Below are 19,058 nucleotides of genomic sequence, written 5' to 3' on the forward strand. Positions count from 1 at the left end.
TACTATTAGTTCAGTAAGATAACAATCTTTTTTTATTCAAGGAGCTCAACCTGTGAAATGTTCTCAATTTTCCTTTTCCTGTCTTTTGAGGAAAGAGTTTATTTTGGAGGAAGAAGTTTTATTTTAGGTTGCGAGACCTAATGTTTAATAACTGTTCAATTCTTTTTGAATTTTACTCTTTAGCAAATGCTTGCTAAAGACTTCTTGTTGTGGTTTTATAGGCAAGTTTGAGGCAGTCACAATTTATTGTTGTGTCCTTTTTTTTCCCCAAATTCCTCAAACTTAGTCTTGTTGTTTTATCCTAGTGTATTCTACTTATTTGTTCAGAATCAGCGAGTCTACCCTCGTTCTGTAACTATACTGCCTTGGTGGCAGCTTGCATCCTAAAGAATCACTGGGGAAAGTGTAGAGAAAAGGAAATTGAAAGTGGAAGAAGTACTTACAGTACAATGGCTAATGTTTCATTAAAATTTGACCAATTCAAGATTAGCCACCACCAAACTTCAGTGCCCAAATGAGATCTAATTTATAAAAACAAGTATTTATTTGTCTTAGTATGAAGTCTGCACGGTTTCCAACAGGTCCTTATTACTCCTGTGTCCTACTTGTCATGATTTCCTGACTTCCTGAAGGTTTGCAGAGAAAATAAAATTTTTGAACTGTTCCTAAAAGCACCAAGACTAAATCTGAGTCACTCTTCAATTTGATCAGTGTTACTTAAGATTTCAGAGAACTTGGCTAATGTCATCTATAGTTCTGTTAAGATCTCTCGGCCTACAGATGAGTCTGAGTCATGCAGTCTTTCACAGATCACTGCTTTTTCAGAGGTGGTGTTGATCCCGCTCTTATTGACCTCTGTGAAGGCTTGACTTTCAGCAGCGAGAGACTGCCAAGCAGTTCATAAACTGGTCATTCCTGACTAGGAAAAAACTGCCGCTTAATGCAGAGTTCATAATTGTCAGGGAGTTGACTGTTGGACCTGATCTTTCTGTGGTTAAGCCATTTGTAGAGAAATCTCAGCTGGAGACATTGGCAACTGCTGATCCTTCCTCATGCATGGAAGCGCAAATTGTGTGCTGACTTAAACAAAAAACTGTTTCCTTCCCCCCCCCCCCCCCCAGTGTTTACAGAATACAAAGTAGGATGGTGATATCATATGAATATGGCAAAATATGTTGTGAGGTGTGTGTGTGTGGCTTTTCATGTTTTGTTTTGTTTTTTCCCTCCTATCAATGTTCTGACAAAGCCCAAGGGGAAAGAAGTGTTTTAAGAAGGGGGGGGGGGGGAACAGCATACAGAAAGCATGTCACTGTGTCTTGGGAACAGGTATAATGCTTTCAAGTTTTAATCTGGGATGTTGAAAACTGAGGCAATGGCGAGAAATATTTGAATGTGTTGAAAGCGGTTTTCAAAATCCTTTTTTTCTTATGTACTTCATGCAAGTCCACCCCATATACATTTTTCTTATGAGTTCTTTGAAGCTATGAATGCAGCCTGGTGAAAATTTCAGCTATTTCCTACAAACATTTTATATATAGGCAAATACTACACTGACGCAGCATATGTAGTCCATGAATTAGCTAGCAACGAAAGTTTATGATGGGAGGTATTTTAAGTCCTTTTAGATTTTTCTTTTTGTTCAGGAAGTCATAAATTAAACATCTTAGTATACTAATACAATACAAATTGATCTCAAATTTATGCATGTTATTGCTTCTGATACTTTTTTTTTAATTGCCTTTATCTCAGGAGATTTTATTTAGCTGTTTGTTGAGTATTACCGATCAAGTGTTGCTTCCATCTCTTTCTTTGATGGACTGCAATGCATGCATGTCTGAAGAATTGTGGGGAATGTTCAAAACTTTTCCATACCAGTACCGGTGAGTAGAATAGTTTTTATTTCCACTTTTTGGAAGTAGTCTCTCTTAAATTGTCAGTACAAAAAATAATTTTCATTTTTCTGCTTCTAATCTTTCAAGGTATCGTCTTTACGGACAATGGAAGAACGAAACATACAATAGTCACCCGCTTTTAGTGAAAGTTAAAGCTCAAACCATAGATCGAGCCAAATATATCATGAAGTAAGTTGCCAAATTCCATAGGTAACTATCAGTTATGACATACCATGTTTCATGTTTCCAAAGGATGAAAAAGCTTGAGAAAAGCACTCCCTTCTTAGGCTCAGTTAGTTCATTAAATGCTTTATGAACAAGAATTATCAATGCACTATGGTTAAAAACTGTCATAAGTAGTGGTACGCACTAGTCTGTCATCAGCGAGGGTGTTTCATCTGTGAAGAGCAAGTCTAGTTAAATTCTTTAACCTTTTCTGTGGGTATGTGGTTGCTGATAAATTGCCTTTCTTAAAGAAATGTGTTAGTGCAAAATTTTTTTCTTTGGGCGTGGAGACCATTTAATCTCAACGATCTCAAATCTTTTATTCTAAGCACATTTGTTATCACAGTTTCTGTAGGTTTCACAGTAGGACAGTTTTCTTCGAAGTTGAATTGAATGGAATGATTTATTCTCATTTTCACGTGGGCTGACAACAATTTTAGATTTACGTCAAATATAATGCTTCTCCTACATCATTGTCAGGGATTTGGATTCTCCGTTTTTTGCATAGTTTGGACCAAAAATTAAATGCTGTGTTTTTCTAATATAGATAATTAGAACCTTTTACATAGTCAAAACAGAGTAATTGTTACCAGGTAAAAGTTTTTGGATTTGCAGATGTGAAAGCTAGGTGGGATTATGAATCTCTCTTATGACTTCCTGCATAGCTAGCATAGACCAGAAAAGTTTACGTTCCTTTACTTGTACCGTAGACTTTTTCTGAGACTAACTCGAACAATGCAGTTCTCCAAAATCCATGTTAAGTACCAAAGTCATCTTGCAGACTCAGTTGCAGACAACTTTCTCAAGTTGGAACTATATGTCGGAACCAGAAATAGAACATAATCTCCTTCCAGGCTTCTACTCAGACCACTTGATAGCTGGCAAAATATCTTAATGTTTTGAGAGTTAAAAGTTGTGCTTTCAAGTTAAAATGCATTGGGATTAAATTGAGAATGTCTGGAGGAGGGGGAAAAAAAGCTCATGATATTGCACTTTAAATACAGTATGATTAAGTAGTCACTGTAACAGAGTATCACAATATGAATTTCAGTACAAAAGGAATTTTCCAGAAAGTATTGTTTAATTAAGGCTTAGTGGTGTTAACTTGAAACAAACTACGTTTTTTCTTTGTGCTTGATTGTTTTGTTTTTTCTTTAAACTATGAGGCTTTTTCCCCCTAAAGTAGGAGTGTTGCAGGTGTGTTTCTTTTAACTGTAGGTACCATGCTTTCTCTTGATTAGGCTTTGTATTTGGTTTTTGGTATAGGCAATTTACATGACAGAATTGATCATTTTAGAACATGCAGCAAGAAATTCTGAATTCTACAGTAAATTCTGCTTTCCTAGAAGTTTTTGACAAATTACTAGGAATTTTGGTGGTATAATGTTACAAGCACTGGAACAGAAATTGTATGTGTGAGTTATGGACTGGAAATAAGCTAAAACTGTCAAGTGTCACAGTTATACTTTAATATATTCAGTTTACTTTTGTACATTGACTTAAGATCTACTGTTAAGCTTGTATCTTTAGTAGGGAATACTGCTGAAGTGAAACCCAATGACACTGGTATTGTTTTTCATTGAACAGAACCCAACAAATGTAAAAATAACTGAGCTGTGGTTAAACTAAATTTGCAGGAGAGCCTAGAAGCATGATATGCTATCTTCAGATATGGTATAGGTCCCACTGGCAGTTTCTGACTGGAAAGTACTCCAAGTTGAAAATAGAATACAGTCCAGGGTAACATGGGGATGGATGATTGTTTTATTTGCTTGTACCTGCTGAATGTCATAGGGTTATGATTCATACTCCGAGAGGAGTATTATTACTATGCTTCGATTTCTTAAAAAAAAACCAAAAAACAAAAAAAACACCTCACTAGTGAGGATTTAATCTGTGCAACTGATAAAGGTGTTTCTTTGTGGGAACTAACCTGTTTTTCTAGGATTCTGATAGTTTGTCTATTGCAATAAAACATGTTCTCTTTTTCCAGGCGTCTAACAAAGGAAAATGTGAAACCCTCTGGAAGACAAATTGGAAAACTCAGCCACAGCAATCCTACAATTTTATTTGATTATGTATGTAGTTATATGTATTTGAATGCTACTTGGTCCTGTGTGTAGATATTTAAGTATAGGAAAGAACCTGCAGTCTTGATGAGGGGGCAATTCTAAAATCAGTATTTTTGACTCTTTTGATAACAGTTTTAAAGTATGATAATTCTGTAATAGCGCAGAAACACAGATCTGAGATGTTAAATATGATGGTAGCTCTTGGATAACCACATAACTACCCTGAAAATTTAATCTCCTTTTGTGTAGGAGTAAAACTTAATTTGAGATAGCTGAGGTGAGACTCAAAGGCACACAATTATTGTGCTGATCATATAAATTCAAGTTAGGCTGCTGTGGGCAGTTGTGCATGTGTATGTTGAAGATAGCTTTATACATCAGGTCCTCTAGGTGGAAAGTTAACTACAAGATTGGGGATGGTTTTCAAGATTGCTTGGTATTATAAAATGCCTCATAACCGCAGAAGTGCGTTGATGGATCTCCACCTTATTTACAGATGTGATTTGTGATTATTTGTTAGTTAGTCTTTAGATGCTACTTCAAAAACTTTTATCTATAATATACCAGTAAGAATATTCTGAAATTGGACTAATACAGAATATTTTTATTCTCTTTCATATTACTAAATGAAAATGAAGACCTGGGTTATTTTTGTAGTGTTTTTTTTTTTTATTATAATAAACAGCAACAGACACTTACTGCTAAGCTTTAGGTATTTTGAAAAGTGACTGTCTTTTTCTGTTCTTAGGGAAACATATCAATGAAATGTTTCTGTGATTTTTATTTTGTGATAGTTTGAAAACTCAAGCTATTTCATTTTAAAGAAAAATGTTAATACAAACTGTGGTTTACTAGTTTAATTTACTATGTGAAAGTTATGGAATACTGTTCCTGTTCACCTGAATGCATCTTTTGTAACTTTCAGATTTTATCACAAATACAGAAGTATGATAACTTAATAACTCCAGTTGTTGATTCACTGAAATACCTCACTTCACTGAATTATGATGTCTTGGCCTGTATCCTTTTATGTGGAGTAATATATCTGATAACTGGTACTAATATGTTTGCGGTTCTAGCTGAATTCCAGATTATATCTGCTGTCCTTCAGTAAATACTGTTTTCTTTTTGTTACTGCTTTTTGCTAGAAATATTTTCGTAAGGTTTGCAAGTACCTTGCCCGCTTCCTGAGTTACAGAGCTTCTCTCTCTTTATTTACTCTTTTCCCGCTTTGACACTATGAAAATTATATCTTGCTTTTAAGCTATTATACTGTTTTCGCTCTGTTTTGGAATACATAGTAATCCTGTAAATAGTGAGGTAAGACGTGCTTTTTATGTTGCCATTTCTTTTGTGACTTTTATATTGTTATTAATGTCACAACTGTGTGTTAGTGGATCGCCTGTATTGAGCTTTCTGTACTTGCATATTACATTCATATATTACAAATTCTGAAGCTAGAAAAATGAATTCATATGGCTTTTATTTTGACAAATTGAGGAAAAATATTCTCTTTAACTCCACTAAAGACTGTATTATTGAAGCCCTGGCAAATCCCGAAAAGGAGAGAATGAAGCATGATGACACCACAATCTCAAGCTGGCTGCAGAGTTAGTGTTTTTATTTTATTACATTCATTTTAAAAATATTTCACCTTTCCTATGGTCTGTCATACTTTGATCTACTAGTTAACTTTTCAAACAAAGCGAAGAGATGGTAAGTTTAATTAGTAGGAAAAGATCTTTCCTTGTAGGGCAAAATATATATTATTGACTTTCCACATGTTTGATTAATACTTATTTTATGTTTAATACTGCATGAGGTTCCATCACAGCTGTTTCTCCTTGCTTTAGGTCTGGCTAGCTTTTGTGGTGCAGTTTTCCGAAAGTACCCAATTGAACTTGCTGGTCTACTTCAATATGTAGCAAACCAACTGAAAGCTGGGAAAAGGCAAGTTTCTCACAATTATTCTGTATAAACTCTATTTTCATAAAGTGAAATGAATGTTTTGGATGTTTCTTTTGCTGATACAAGGGCACTATAGGGGCACTATTTAGAGTAGTTACTCTACCAGTGGTAAAAATCTACTTTTATTGTCCAGAAGTTTAAGACATTAAATCAGTAGAAAGAATAATATACTTACTGGATTTTCCTCTAATTGTATAGTTGTGGCATATTTTTGTACTGTTTTTATCTGTGATATATTTTTGATACCACTTTTCTTAACCAACCACATAGGAAAAAAAAACCCAACCCTGCCTGTTGGGAATACTATCATTGAAACTACTGTACATTATTTAAAAAAGAAGTATCTGTGATAGCAGAGGGTGTGATTTGTTACAGTTTTTAGTTTACTCTTTCTCACAATGTCTTCCCTGCAGAAGTGTCTTTAACGTTTTTGTTATCTTAAAGGCTTTGATTTGATGACCATTGAATTGCTCCATGATACATCAATATTAATCACTTATTCAGAACTTTAAAACGAACTTTGCAATCTGAATCTTCCTTTTTCCTTCTGTTATCCTTCCCCATCATCACTTAGTATTACTGCTTTCTCTTTCTTTTGTTTATTTTGAATGGATGATTTTTATCATATAGGTGAGTATTGATTTATATGTTCTATTATGAATTCCCGTATGCTTGCTGAAAGGCAGCTTACCAATGGAGATAATGCAGCGTGTTATTTTAGGGTATTCATGTTGAGAAATCTAGTCTTTCCCTTCCCTGCCATGTAGACACTCAGTCTCATGTGCTCCCCGTCCTTAATTTTTGTTTTCTGATGATGGTACAATCACATTGAGCTACAGAAGAAAGGTAAGTAATGTTTCTTGTCTTTCCTCAGTATTAAGTAGTAAGGATTTAAGTATTCTGAAAAAATTAAATTAGTTGTAATGTTCAGCTTAATATTTGGGGTGGTGAAATTAAAGTGGATTTAGCAGCGTGGCGTGTTCCATAGGACTGAAGTATTTTATTTAGAGTTTATATTGGAATTGTACAGATCCTAAACAGAAAATATATTTGTGGCTGGAAAAACAAGCAAGCAAACAAAATAAAACATTTAGATATTTTTATTACTCATATTTATAAGTGTAAAGTTTTGTTTTGGAGGGTATAGGTCAACACTTTTTTAATAGGTCAAAAATTTCAGAAGTTACTACAAAATATTGCTAATTTGAATGATCATGGTGTAATTTGCTAGACTTCAGTTGAGGAGAAGTTATTGCTCTTTAGAGTTCAGGGGGTGATTATTGCAGTGCTTTGTGCTTTCTGTGCTTTAAGTCAGTGTTTTCTGAGTTCAAAATAAGCTTGTAGAATAATTTTACCAGTAAATTTCCAAGGTTGTATACTGTTCTGGAACATGGAGGACAAAAAAAGGTGTTGGGGGGGGGGGGGGAGTTTCCCAGATAATTCCATGTTTATTGTAGATGAGATAGCAGTATAGGTAGATACAGTGTGAAGCAAGTAGAAGCAATATAAAGGAACAGTGACATTTTTATGATTAATGTGTTGATACTTTAATGGCGCTACACTCACTATTGCTTCCAAAAACAGTGTGATACTGCTTCTCCCATGGGATTCTGAAATCCGGCTATTGAAGGCCTATTCTGCTTTTACGTATTAGCTTTTTACCTGCAGGAAAGAAGCCATTGTGTGCTCAACATAATAGCTAGATCTTAATTGGTGTAAAAGAAAATGGTTTAGTGTGCATCATAGCGTTGTGTACTGAATATCATAGCTTCTTTCTCTTACACAAGTTTTCTTTTTCGACTCCATTTTTGTTTTCTGTGCAGCTTTGATTTGCTTATTTTAAAAGAGGTGGTACAAAAAATGGCTGGGATAGAAATTACTGAAGAAATGACAATGGAACAATTGGAAGCCATGACTGGTGGAGAACAGCTAAAAGCTGAGGTGTGTTCATGTTAATTTAATTAGTAACTTAATGATAGCTGTTGCTTGCTAGTGGTGTTTCTGAGTTCAGATTCATGAATTCTGGCAACACAGTTGTAAAAGGGGCTACTGCTTTCATTGCACAGCTGCCTGCTTCAGTGAACTTAGGGGCCTTGCAGACAGGCAGCCAAAACAAAGTGTGCGTGAGCCATAGTTGCTGTGCTTCACAGTATCCCATATTAATGGAAACAGCCTTCGTTATCCAATGTTATCATATGACAGGCTGCAAATTATGGTAGCCAGTATAGTAGTCCTGTTACTGCAGGTCTTGCTCTGAGAGTAACGACTCTGAGGGCAGTAACACTTAAACCATCTTAGCAGTTAAATCTCCTTTTAGTTTTTGCATCAAAGACCTTGTGTATTTTCTCTAAGGAGTTGAGTACCTCTAATTGGAACTAAACTCTGAAGTTTCTCTATTAAACAGAGACTTAGAACAGATGCCAGCAAATTTAGGTCTAAAATGCAGTGTCGTGTAGTCTAGGATGCTTTTCGCTTACTGTGACCTTACTATTGCTCTATACATGGATACAGAAAGGATTCTGGGAGAGATGTGGGTATTGAAATGTCTCTCTTCACTGTACTGTTTAGAGGACTAACTGCATACAAGACTGATTATTTCTGATTCTTAAATACATAAATCATAGTATTAGATCCAGGGAGAAATTTTTATTGACAGACAGAGGATTGTCTATATGTAATTCCTCAGTCAGAAGCATATACAGGTTTCTATTTATGATGCGCTATTTCTAAGGTTAGGGAGTTTGTCTCTACTATGCAGGGTGGATACTTTGGCCAAATCAGGAACACAAAAAAATCTTCTCAGAGATTGAAGGATGCGTTGTTGGACCATGATCTTGCCCTTCCACTCTGCCTACTTATGGCTCAACAGAGAAATGGTGTGATCTTCCAAGAGGGAGGGGAAAAACATCTGAAGCTTGTGGGAAAACTGTATGATCAGGCAAGTAAAAGCATGTTTGCATGCATTTGTAAGAACCCTTTCTTTGATAAATTCTGGTATATTGACACAGTAGGTAAGAATCTGGAAAATCGGTTGCAGTGATGTCACTTAATAAGTTGACATAGATGTGCATTTCCCTGTGACAGAGTGCAGTCCAGGTCTTGTCTCTCTAATGTATGGATTGAAATGGCTCAATTTGCGTAATAGGGTTTGAAAGAATTTGGAGTTTGGTTTTGGTGTGACTTTTGTTCCCCCGCCCCTCTCCACCCAGGTATTTTGTTCCTAAGTTGCTATTTTAGAGTCAACTGCAGATAACCGTTCAACAACAGATGATATGGTAATGACTGTACAAAACTAAGAAAAATGCAGTTGAAGATAAGTATTTGCAAGATAAGACTTTTGACTTGTTGTCCATGTAAAGTAAGATGTCTGGCTCTTTTAGGAAACACCAGTTACTGCTTTGCATAAACTTCTGATGATTTGTTATTTCCTTTAATTGACCTCCAAGTGAAAGATTTAAATGTCCTTTTTTGTAAGAAATGCAACATTTGGTTTGTGTTTTCCCCCACCCCCACCCCCCCGAGTCGACTATTCTGATCTTGTTTTGTTAAAGAAACTTCATCTTCTTTCTTTTTCAAGAAGCGACCTGAATTTCCTTTTCCCATTCTCCTCCTTAGAAAATGCGTGTTTGTTCCGTTGTAATGGAACAGAATGCTCTTAGTTCTGCTGACTTTTGTGGGGCTCTTTTTTTAGGTACGGGTGGGGTTGAGTCAGCATTGAGTGACAGAAGTATGTGGTATGGAAAACTTGATATCTTTTTTCCCCCCATCAGGGGAAAAAAGTGTTTATTTAGAGAATAACAATTTCTTACTGTAATGTGTGTTGTTCAAAAAAAAATTTTTTTTTAAGCCCTCTCTACCTTCACTTCTTAACTGTCTTGTAACTTTATCTTTTACATACAGTGCCATGACACCCTGGTACAGTTTGGTGGATTTTTAGCATCTAATCTAAGCACGGAGGATTACATTAAGCGAGTGCCTTCTATTGATGTTCTTTGTAATGAGTTTCACACACCTCATGATGCTGCATTTTTCCTTTCAAGACCCATGTATGCACACCATATTTCAGTAAGTAAAACTCTTCTCTTTGTCTCCTTTTAGAGTTGTGAATTGTGTTTTATGACTGTATGTTAGAGTCTTTGAAAGTTTGATTGCTAAGTAAACCTTGCAGAAGCTCTATCTTTATCAAGAGTTAAGGGGGGAAAATAAGCTGTGGACTGCAACAAAGACTATGCTGTATTTTTATAGAAACTATGTCCCGCTCTTCAACTTCTGCACAACTGAGAGAAGTTGTATCCAATAAAGTCATCTCTTCTGTTATTTGGGAAATGACAAGAAGTTCTCTCTTTCTTCCTGGAAACGTATAAGTTTTGGCAGATGCTTTAGATACATTTTTGCTGAGGAGGAAAGTGTTGCAGCTGCAGACAGGTGTGGCAGGTCAGAAAGTGTGAGGAATTTACCCCTGACTCTAGGATGTTGTTAAAAATTGACAGCAATTTTTAGTTGGTATTGTAAAATGCTTTCCTATAACAGATGAATTGGAAGAAGATAGCAGCATCAATGAAGAAAGATCAAATCTGTCCAGTATAGATGAATACTAAAAGTTCTGTGGGACATTTTTAGTGTTTTATGTACACAAATAAAATTTCTTATGTAAAGTCTTATGTAGAAGGATTTTTGAGAAGTTACGTGGTATTTTGTTTGTATGTGTACAAAGATTACAGATTTTTATTTCTCATTTTTAATCCACAGTCAAAGTATGATGAACTAAAAAAAGCTGAGAAGGGAAACAAACAGCAGCACAAAGTTCACAAATACATTACATCATGTGAGCTGGTCATGGCTCCTGTTCATGATGCTGTGATCTCTCTGCACCTTCCCAAGGTTTGGGATGACATCAGTCCTCAGTTTTATGCTACATTCTGGTCTCTGACAATGTATGACCTTGCTGTCCCACATAGTAGCTATGACAGAGAAGTCAATAAACTTAAAGTCCAGATGAAAGCCATAGATGACAATCAGGAAATGGTACGTTTATATAATGTTATGTTCCAGTTTTAGCTATTTAACCTTGAAAGTCTTTTTAAAGTGAAATCTTATATTAGATAACTGTAACCTCATATAAACAACTGCCTGTGTACTTGTACCATCTCATGGCAGTCTCTTTCAAAATGACATTCTACAGACTTGCTTACTCCTTTTTGGTTAGTGGTGGATGTTTGTACAGCTAATAGGAAAGGATTAAAAATTATGCAAATAATGTTTTTATATGTGCTGCTTATTGCTGAGGAAGAGAATGAAGGAAACACGGTATCTGCTTGCTCTGATACTGTTACTGATTGTAGTCGCAGGGAAAGTTCTGTCCCTGCTGGCATACAAGCTGTACACACATCGCTTTGTAATTTTTTTCTGTGTTCTAAATTTTGCTTTCTTTCATAGAGTAAGGTAGTTTGTGTGGTATTGTATGTGGTTGTGGCTTTTATCTGTTTTCGAGCTAGAAATATATGACAAATCAGCTACTAATTTGCTGTATTTAAATGATTGCAAATTCAGGTACCGTGTTGAATTAAATCACTTGGGTAGCTGCTATCTCACCTATTTTTTGTAAATATATTTTTGGATTAAGCTAGCCGAAGTCAAAGCATTTTAATTCTGAATAAGCGGGTCCATTCAGAGAAGCTTAGTATAACCTAATTCTTCCATTCTCATTTCTCACATTCACTGATTTTTTGGATTGACTCTTTCTGAGAATTCCCATATTAAAAATGCCATGGCTTCACTACATGAAAATTACTAGATAATCTGTGATTTGGGAAACAGTCTTTGCCTCTGTCTATATTCTAGTTTAGCTGTTTGTTTTTTATCTTGATTTTACTCATTCAGAGTTCATGGGTAAAATCAGGTGGTTACTAGAGCAGTGTACTATTGAGTGAGATAGAAAGCTTTTCAAATATTCTTTAGTGTTATCAGGGATTTATCTATAGCAAATGTTAGTATATTAAATGAATTCTGTTGACATTTATAGCCTCCAAATAAAAAGAAAAAAGAAAAAGAACGTTGTACAGCTCTTCAGGACAAGCTTCTTGAGGAAGAGAAGAAACAGTTGGAGCATGTGCAAAGGGTTCTGCAGAGACTGAAACTGGAGAAGGATAACTGGCTTCTGGCAAGTGAGTATGTAGGGAAAAACTATTTTTGTAGTCATCCTTGTCCCCAGGACTAAAAGCTCATCTAATCTGAGGCTCGATAGACTGATATTCTAAATGTTGGTTTCAGAATTTGATCTCGTATGTTGAGCCCTATTAACAAGATGAGACACATTACCTTCAGGCAGGAAAAGTTTTCCCTCAAATATTGAGTAGTTGATTTTCAGGGAGATGTTTTATTTGCTCCTTGCAGTGTCGAGACCCTCTCAGTACTGCACTTATTTTAAAAATAATATGAGATTGACCAGTTGAGTGGAAGGTTTAATTACAAAATGGCTTGCTGTTTAGGACAAAACTAAGTCAGAATAACTAATTGTTGTATTGCAAGGAATAGGCATGTGTAGATTAAAATCCTGATGAGTGGTCTGAATTAACTTTGTTTTGGAGTGCTGTGATTAGAGTGCGCATTCGGAGTTACATGCTGTTATTCGAACAGTAACATAAACCCTGTTCCAAAGACAATAGTAGTATTGTTTCATTTTGTTTTGCTATTAGGCTGACACATCACAAGTTCTGCCCCTTGCTTATCTGAGTTTCTTTTCTGTGACAGAACATCTATAACTTTTCATGCTTTTGAAGAATTCTCAGAACTGATTAGTGTGGTTAATCTGAAGTGTTTTTCTCTAGTCAGTTTTCTTTGGAAGAATTTTTGTTTTAGTGAATTTTCCCTGATCCTAGCTGAGAAGGTTGCTTCTGTTGTGATGGTGCAGCAGTTACTTCCGTGGCAGGTGGTCTTAAGCTTTAGCTGCTGTCATTCAGTTAAGTTCTAGGGCCACTGCAGCTATTTTGTACTTCAGTTTGTGAACTGCCCGAGGTTCAGTGTTCCTTTTTGTTCCTTAACAAAAGCTAACAGAGGAGTGCAAGGTCTGATGTCTGCGATAACTACCGTTCTCTTTTCAGGGTTCTTGTGTGCTTCAGATAACTTATTAAATCTCCTCAGATCTGTCTTAAGAGTGGCACCGCTGTTGTATCTCACACAGGGGGTATTCATTGCAAAGGGTTATGTAATAATAATCATTAGGGTTTTCTGTTGTTTTGTTATTGTATTGCTCAGGTCAAAGCTTGAGATAAAGACCACTGGTGACTTCTGATATGTCTTAAGTAAAATGGGTGTGTACACACACACACAAAAACCCCTTTTAAGAGGGGGAATTTACTTTTCATCAGCTCTACTTCTTTTTGTTAAGAGATTTCAGCTTGTAACTGGGAATAGTTCATCTGTCGCAAGGCGCCTAACGTAATCCTGTGGAAAAACAATTCGTTGTCCAGCTGATGTAAGATGTGCATTAACTGATAAACATTGTTGAACTGAGAAAGGTTATTCCCTATAAATATTTAGTGTAGTGTCACTGAGAACTAGTTAGCTATGTGAAACTAGCTAAATTACTAGCTGAAAAACAACTGGCTCTTTGAAGCGTAGTCTGGAAAAGACTGATAAATGCTTTGTTACAGAAGCACCTAAAAGCATGTAGAAAACTGCTTGTGTAGATATGATCTGTATATAACCATGTACTCCTAATACTACTGATTTGGGAAGGGGGATAGACCTTCTTGTTGTCATCAGTTTGCACATTGAAACAAGTCATCTGTGGTCTTGCTATATAAGGAAATTGAGTAGCACATCTACTGTAGTAGTAGTAGTTCTGCAATAACAGTATTTTTTTTTTATTTGTTTTGGTTCAACCCCCCCCCCCCCCCCGACCAGCTTCTTTTGTGTGAGTAGCTGCATTGCTAACAGAGCAGGATAACTTTTACAGAATAAAACAGACTTTAGTTTGTTAATTTTCAAAAACATTCCAAAAACTGTAGCTAATCTGAGTATGACTGCTTGCTTATTTAACTTACAGACAACTGTGTAAGTTTTAATTCAAAAGTGTATCAGGTATGGCTGTCTAGACTACATTAAAAATGGTTAAGTGTTGGCTTTAACCTATGAGGGATAGATACTAAAATTTAATAAAATGAATCTACAATTTTTAGTTAAGTAAAAGTTGTTAAACCTTTCTTGAACAGGTTTTATTTCATGAGCCTCATGGAATCAGAGCAAATAATTTCTGGCTCTTAAGAGCTGTGCCCTGCAGCCTGTGCAGAATCGCAGTGCAGTAATGGCAGTTGCTGTCATAAGGATCACGCCTGCTCTTCCTCTGAAGGCTTACCTTCTTAGTTTTCAGTTTTGTGCTTCCTTCCATATGCTTATTTTCTTTCTACCTTCCTTCTGTGCTGCACAGCCCTCTCAACTTGTTAACAAGCCCGCTCTTGTTAACTGAGCAAGAGCTGCCGTAGGGCTAGTTTGGATGTGTGTTTGGCTGGCGGGTCAAATGGTACAGCTAACTGTGGAGCTTCCACTCAGTGGCAGAATGGAACTCTCGCAAAACGAAGCCTGGGTAGCTAAATTATTGCTCCGTTTCTTCTTAACTGGTCGGCGGATGGGGGGAAGAAACCAGTGTTAAGGGGCTGTGCACAAACAGCATGTTATCTTCCTAAGGCAACTGAGCTGAAAGTTAGTCCTGTCTAGAAAGGTGAAAATAGGGGTCCTAGAAGAAATAGGAAACTTTGTTCCTTTGGCTAATGCACAGAACCCGAATAGTCGAAGTAACTTATCAAAGTTGTTCTGAGTTCATTTTTTCCTCCATTGAGAAACAGAAAAGATTCCCAATAAGGCAAAGGATTTGCTGTCACCTCATTTCTACCACTCACCTCTTTCTTAAATCACTAAAAAGCATATTTTGACTCTTGTCCAGGAGTAGCAGAGCTATGTCTACAATATAAACTGGCTAATGTAGGATAATACACTTCTGGAATATGGAAGTACGATATAGAACTTCTTGGAGAAAAGAGTGGTTAAATGTTGTCCCATTAATTTACTGTCTTTTTTTTCCCTCTTAATTTCTTTTTATTTTTGAAGAGTCTACCAAAAATGAGACTATCACAAAATTTCTGCAGTTATGTATATTTCCTCGCTGTATTTTTTCGGCAATCGATGCGGTTTATTGTGCACACTTTGTAGAACTGGTGCATCAGCAGAAAACACCCAACTTCTCCACGCTTCTCTGTTATGATAGAGTAAGTAGCTAGAACAGTATATATATATATTTAATTATGTTTTGAAAGTATTTTCTGTGGTGGTTTTCCCCCCTGCCCTGCTTTGAAGAGATCTCAACAAAATCATTACCTATGTTTAATTCTAGAATCTACATGGCAATCAGAAGTTCCCTTTTGAGCTTAGGATTGTACAAACTAAGCTTTCCTAGAGCTTCAGAGGATTATCTTTCCAAAAACCTTTTTTCCTGAGTCATCCTAACGTGGATAGTTTCAGAGCGGAGTAATTTATATGTATTATAGGTTAGTGATCCACGTCTCGGCAGTCGCAGGAGTCAGATTCAGGTTTTGCAACCTTTCTATGGTTTGCGTTTCTGTGATCTCATCTACCCTCCCGTTCCAACTCTGTGCCCTGCTACTCTAGTAGCAACTTTCTTATGCTTCCCCCAACAAGCATCATCCTTTGGAGTCAAGTGTACAGTACTGCAGAGATGGGACAAATTTCTATCACTGCTGAGGCGTGGGAAGGGGCAGATATGGTGCTATAGTGAATACTTTTGATAGCAGCAGCAGCCTGACTTTCTGGGTCAAACAGAGCAGTTGGAAGAGGTGTTGGCTGTTCAGACTGTTATCGCTATTTGCATAGCCATTCTTTTTCTTCTGTGGAGGAAAAAGGGTTGAATGAGGAAGAATGGAGGATGGATTCAGCTCTAACAGTACCGACTTGACTATACAGTTCTAGGATACCAGAACCATTCTGGCACCTAATTTAGCTCTTTAATAGCAACAATTTAGCAAGTCATCTGTACAGTTATAACAGATTGGACTGTGAGCTTTGATTAGAGGGATTTGTTTGGAGCTGTACTGTAAAAATTATGGTGGAGACTGTGCTCATATGACCATCGAGTTAAAAATTGGTGTGGTTTCCTTTTGAGATATGATTTTTGAAGTAGGTATCCACTTTGATTTTGTGGGTCTAAAATGGCATTCTTAAATCTTCAGTCCACGTTCTATGTGACGAAAGTAGGGATTTGTTTCTGTTGTACAGTTGACTGCCTGATTAAACATGTGCAGTCAGGAGAAAAAAAAAAATCCTTTACATCAACTTTCTTAGGTGTTTATTTCTACCTGCTCAACCAAACACTTAATTTTAAAACAAAGCAGTTATATGCCGCTGAAGATGCACTTTAAGTATGGAAAACTGAACATCACCAGCAGCTTTATGTGGCTTTTAGATGCCGGGTTAATTATAAAGGACTGACAGTTGGGATGGAAAAGAAGTCTTGAAAGCAAACTAAGAATTTTCTATTTGATAAAGAGTTTAAGTAGATAATAGACAAGACTGCCTTTCTTATTTGGTTCATCAAACTAGCCACAGTTTCCAGATATTTCTGTTTTCTGAATTCTATTATATTTAGAAACTAGCTTTTAACAGCTGCTTAGACTAGAGGAAATTTAAATTTCCTCATGGCTCATGTTCCTTTGTAATTCAGTAAACTGAGCAAGTCAAAACTAACTTTCTATTCTTATTCTTAGGTTTTCTCTGATATTATATATACAGTAGCAAGTTGCACTGAAAATGAAGCTAGTAGATATGGCAGGTTTTTATGCTGTATGCTGGAGACCGTGACTAGATGGCACAGTGACAGAGTCATATATGAAAAGGTATGTAAAGCTGTTAAAACATCTTTGCTCATGAAGAGTTAAACAATGTCCACTTGTATAAGCAGGGCCAATAAAAATGGATTTAGTGAAAACTAAATGTGAATTTTTCTGGTATTCTGATTCTAGAATTGAGTTTCTGTAACTTATATAGTTTTGATAGAAATAATTTTGTATAGCTTCAGAAGTAAAAACTTGTATTTCTGATTCCTCTTAGTTTGTCATGAAGATAATTTGGGGAGCATAAAGAGACTCTCCTAATTCTCCCTGCAGAAGTTAGCTAAATTGCAAAGAATCTTTTCATTCTCTAAGCCACAAGTTAATATTTCAATATATAGAAGTTTTTCCTCTGTGTGTGTGTGTGTCTGTCTCTCTCTTTCTCTCTCTCTCTCTCTCTCTCTCTTTTCTTTTTTTTTTTTTTTGTCGAACATATTTGTGCAAGTCTTGTAAAGAGCAATCATGTTTTAGTCTTCAGCAGAATTGGTGATAATGTTGTTATTAACTTTTTTGGGAAGCGTGAAAATAACATTTCGGCGAAAGACATGCGTTTTTCTTCCTCTTATGCTTATGTAGGAATGTGGCAACTACCCAGGCTTCCTCACTATATTACGGGCAACTGGATTTGATGGTGGAAATAAAGCTGATCAATTGGATTATGAGAATTTTAGACATGTGGTACACAAATGGCACTATAAGTTAACTAAGGTAAATATGGATGCTGAAGAGTTCATGTTTGTGGAAGTATTAATGGAAAAAAATCTTGATTGGGTTTAATTTGTATTCCAGGCTTCTGTGCACTGCCTTGAAACAGGTGAATATACACATATCAGAAATATCCTGATTGTGCTGACCAAAATCCTTCCGTGGTATCCAAAAGTATTGAACCTGGGCCAAGCCTTGGAAAGAAGAGTACATAAGATATGTCAGGAAGAGAAAGAGAAGAGACCTGATCTATATGCGTTGGCTATGGGGTAACAACACCTTACTTTAAGAAAGTGATTAGACGTGGATCATGAGAGGCTTCTAAAGACTTGGAACTTTACAGTCCTAACACATTTTGATTTTTACCTTATCACAGAAGATTTCGCTATCCTGCATCTCAGGGCTGGCAGTGTGAATGAAAACTTTGAGTTCGTGCTGGATGATCGTTAATTGCCTTTACAAGACTCTAGTAAAGCACACTTAGTAGTAAAGAATTCCACTCATAAGAGCTTAACTTAGTTTTATAGAAATAGTATAGCAACAAGTAGACAGGAAGGAGAGTAAAATGAAGCAAGCTGAGCGCATAGGTTTTCGGTCAAAGTTTGTACAGTTCTAAAATGTTAAACTAAAATGCTTAATTATGTTTTACATTTTTCTGTGGCGAACGCAGAATCATCCATCTGTGCTGGACGGCCCGTTCAGGTTGCCATAACAGTTGAAGTTTTGTCAAAAGGTTGTTTGTGTGTGTTTGGGCAGAGGAGGAAGGGGAGAGATTGGAGAGGGTTGGGAGGTGAGGGAGTTTTGGTTTTGCTGTTTTGTTTTTGTTTTTGGAGGTGATTGAAGGGGCAAGAAACAGCATATCATTTGGGGAAAATTGTGGAATAACAGATGAACTGTTATGTTAAATCATTTTAAATTCAACCCATGTTTTGCTTTATGTTTGTGCATATTTAACAATCTGTGCGACTTGCAGCTATTCTGGGCAGTTGAAAAGTAGGAAGCCTTACATGGTACCTGAAAATGAATTTCACCACAAAGACCCACCTGCCAGGAATGCTGTAGCTGCAACAGTACAAAATGGGCCAGGTGGTGCTGGGATGCCTACATCTCTCTCAATAAATACAGCTAAACTGGAAGAAAGCACTGCTGAGGAGACTGGTAAACCTCTGCTTTCTTTTTTTTTTTTTTTTTTTTTTTTTTAAGAATTCTTATAAACAACTTCCTGAAAATTTGAATTGTTAAACTGAAAAGAAAAATCTGAAATGTGATACTAAATAGGACCAATATATGTTCTTTAA

At 36.3% G+C, this 19,058-nt stretch overlaps 1 protein-coding gene across 8 annotated transcripts in view; it reads left to right on the forward strand.

The window, feature by feature from the left end:
- The window catches only part of THOC2 (THO complex subunit 2), a 62,164-nt gene that overhangs the window by 30,186 nt on the left and 12,920 nt on the right, over nucleotides 1-19,058 (forward strand). For all 8 annotated transcript variants that reach the window (XR_011143601.1, XM_068957765.1, XM_068957767.1 and 5 more), the window contains 16 exons: nucleotides 1,750-1,880; nucleotides 1,980-2,081; nucleotides 4,111-4,195; nucleotides 5,115-5,208; nucleotides 5,719-5,799; nucleotides 6,043-6,139; nucleotides 7,981-8,098; nucleotides 8,916-9,095; nucleotides 10,058-10,222; nucleotides 10,907-11,182; nucleotides 12,180-12,321; nucleotides 15,263-15,420; nucleotides 16,933-17,061; nucleotides 17,632-17,763; nucleotides 17,845-18,029; nucleotides 18,734-18,918. Coding sequence is in view for 7 of the 8 variants with exons in the window: in XM_068957765.1 (XP_068813866.1) it covers nucleotides 1,750-1,880; nucleotides 1,980-2,081; nucleotides 4,111-4,195; nucleotides 5,115-5,208; nucleotides 5,719-5,799; nucleotides 6,043-6,139; nucleotides 7,981-8,098; nucleotides 8,916-9,095; nucleotides 10,058-10,222; nucleotides 10,907-11,182; nucleotides 12,180-12,321; nucleotides 15,263-15,420; nucleotides 16,933-17,061; nucleotides 17,632-17,763; nucleotides 17,845-18,029; nucleotides 18,734-18,918 (2,260 nt within the window). In the remaining variant the exon portion in view is untranslated. The remainder of the gene's footprint in view (nucleotides 1-1,749; nucleotides 1,881-1,979; nucleotides 2,082-4,110; nucleotides 4,196-5,114; nucleotides 5,209-5,718; nucleotides 5,800-6,042; nucleotides 6,140-7,980; nucleotides 8,099-8,915; nucleotides 9,096-10,057; nucleotides 10,223-10,906; nucleotides 11,183-12,179; nucleotides 12,322-15,262; nucleotides 15,421-16,932; nucleotides 17,062-17,631; nucleotides 17,764-17,844; nucleotides 18,030-18,733; nucleotides 18,919-19,058) is intronic.

The sequence above is a fragment of the Struthio camelus genome, chromosome 11 (genome assembly GCF_040807025.1).
Source record: "Struthio camelus isolate bStrCam1 chromosome 11, bStrCam1.hap1, whole genome shotgun sequence".
NCBI classification, from domain to species: Eukaryota; Metazoa; Chordata; class Aves; order Struthioniformes; family Struthionidae; genus Struthio; species Struthio camelus.